The sequence below is a fragment of the Medicago sativa genome, chromosome 4 (genome assembly GCF_051527215.1).
Source record: "Medicago sativa cultivar Bolivia chromosome 4, Bolivia_mono, whole genome shotgun sequence".
NCBI lineage: Eukaryota > Viridiplantae > Streptophyta > Magnoliopsida > Fabales > Fabaceae > Medicago > Medicago sativa.
The window spans coordinates 73,022,634-73,023,908 of record NC_140752.1 but is presented as its reverse complement, the minus strand read 5'-3'; the positions used below and the strand labels follow the sequence as shown (position 1 = coordinate 73,023,908).

Here is a 1,275-nt window from a genome sequence, read left to right as displayed (position 1 = left end):
TTTTTTGCCACTAAACAGAAAATTAAAGATGTCACGACACGAAAAAGAGAGCAAACTAAACTGGAAAGACAATAACATAAACCGCATTACGTACTTTTTTTGCATTTTTTTACTGATGCAATGCTGATAATATTTGAAAATAAAAACTAAATTATTCTTTCTTTCAAAGAAAAACTTAAACTATCACTAATAAAAAACTCCAGTCAAGCGGTTATCAACGCTTGGATACGATAACATATTTTTTGTCCACGACGCACTTGCACTTGAAAATCAACACGTCTCCGCCCTCAATACCATTGGCAACACAAAAACTCGTCCAACCTTTTCCGAACATCACATTTGGTATGAGGTCGTCTGTATATTTTAGTCTCACAGGAATGATATTGTCATAAGGTCCGCACAACACGACATAGTCGTGATGTTTCACTTTAAGGAATTTGCCAAAAATATAAGGTAGTTCCTAAAAAAAAAAGAAAAAAATTTGTTAAGAAAAAAAAATGTTAATGACATACAAAAATCCTTTATTATAGCATATATAAACCTCTAAATGAATAGCATCAAAAAAACAATAAACAACCTTCGGTGATTTCGTCGATCCATATCCAGCGATAGGAACTTCAAAGGTACAATAACACGATGCTGCCGCACTCATGGAATGATAGGGTGGATAATCAGCTGGAGTAATGTTATGAGCAAAAACAAAGATTTGAAATCTACTTCCACCAAGGTACTGGAAAGCAATAATCTTACTTCCATTAAACTCGTAGAATAATCGCAATGCACTCCAACCATCTATCAACAACGGCCGACTAATTGATTTGTTGAACATGACGTTGTGAGTATTCTCATCACCATCTAGCAAGTGCCATTGCTCCGGTAGCTCGTAGAAATATTCAACAACAAAGAATGGTTGCAGTTCTCCGACATCCTAGAAGTTAGACAGTGTATTAAAAAAAATGAAAAACAATTGCAAGCTGATTTAAACAACAACAAAAAATATTAAATCCAACCAAAATAGAATTTAATTTACGGACTCCGTTCATCTTAGAAGTTTACGGACTCCGTTCATCTTATTTAAATAGAAAAAGATTAAATCATCAAGTGAAACAAACCTGATTTTGTACATGCACTGTGAAGAACGAACATTTAACTTAAGTGGTAAAATTTGGGGGAAACTTCACCTTTAAACGCATATCTTCCTATCACTCTATTTCGGATAGCTAATTAAAGTGAAAAAAATGTATGTGTGAAACATTGTAATGTCAGTACGAAGAA

General features: G+C 33.7%; 1 protein-coding gene across 1 annotated transcript; it reads right to left on the bottom strand.

Moving 5' to 3' along the window:
• Positions 1-214: 214 nt before the first annotated feature.
• LOC146931649 (uncharacterized) lies at positions 215-829 on the bottom strand. The gene is made up of 2 exons (XM_085708343.1): positions 578-829; positions 215-460 (listed from the first exon to the last, which is right to left on the bottom strand). The coding sequence occupies exons 1-2, from the start codon at positions 827-829 to the stop codon at positions 215-217; spliced, it is 498 nt and encodes a 165-aa protein (XP_085564469.1).
• Positions 830-1,275: the final 446 nt, after the last annotated feature.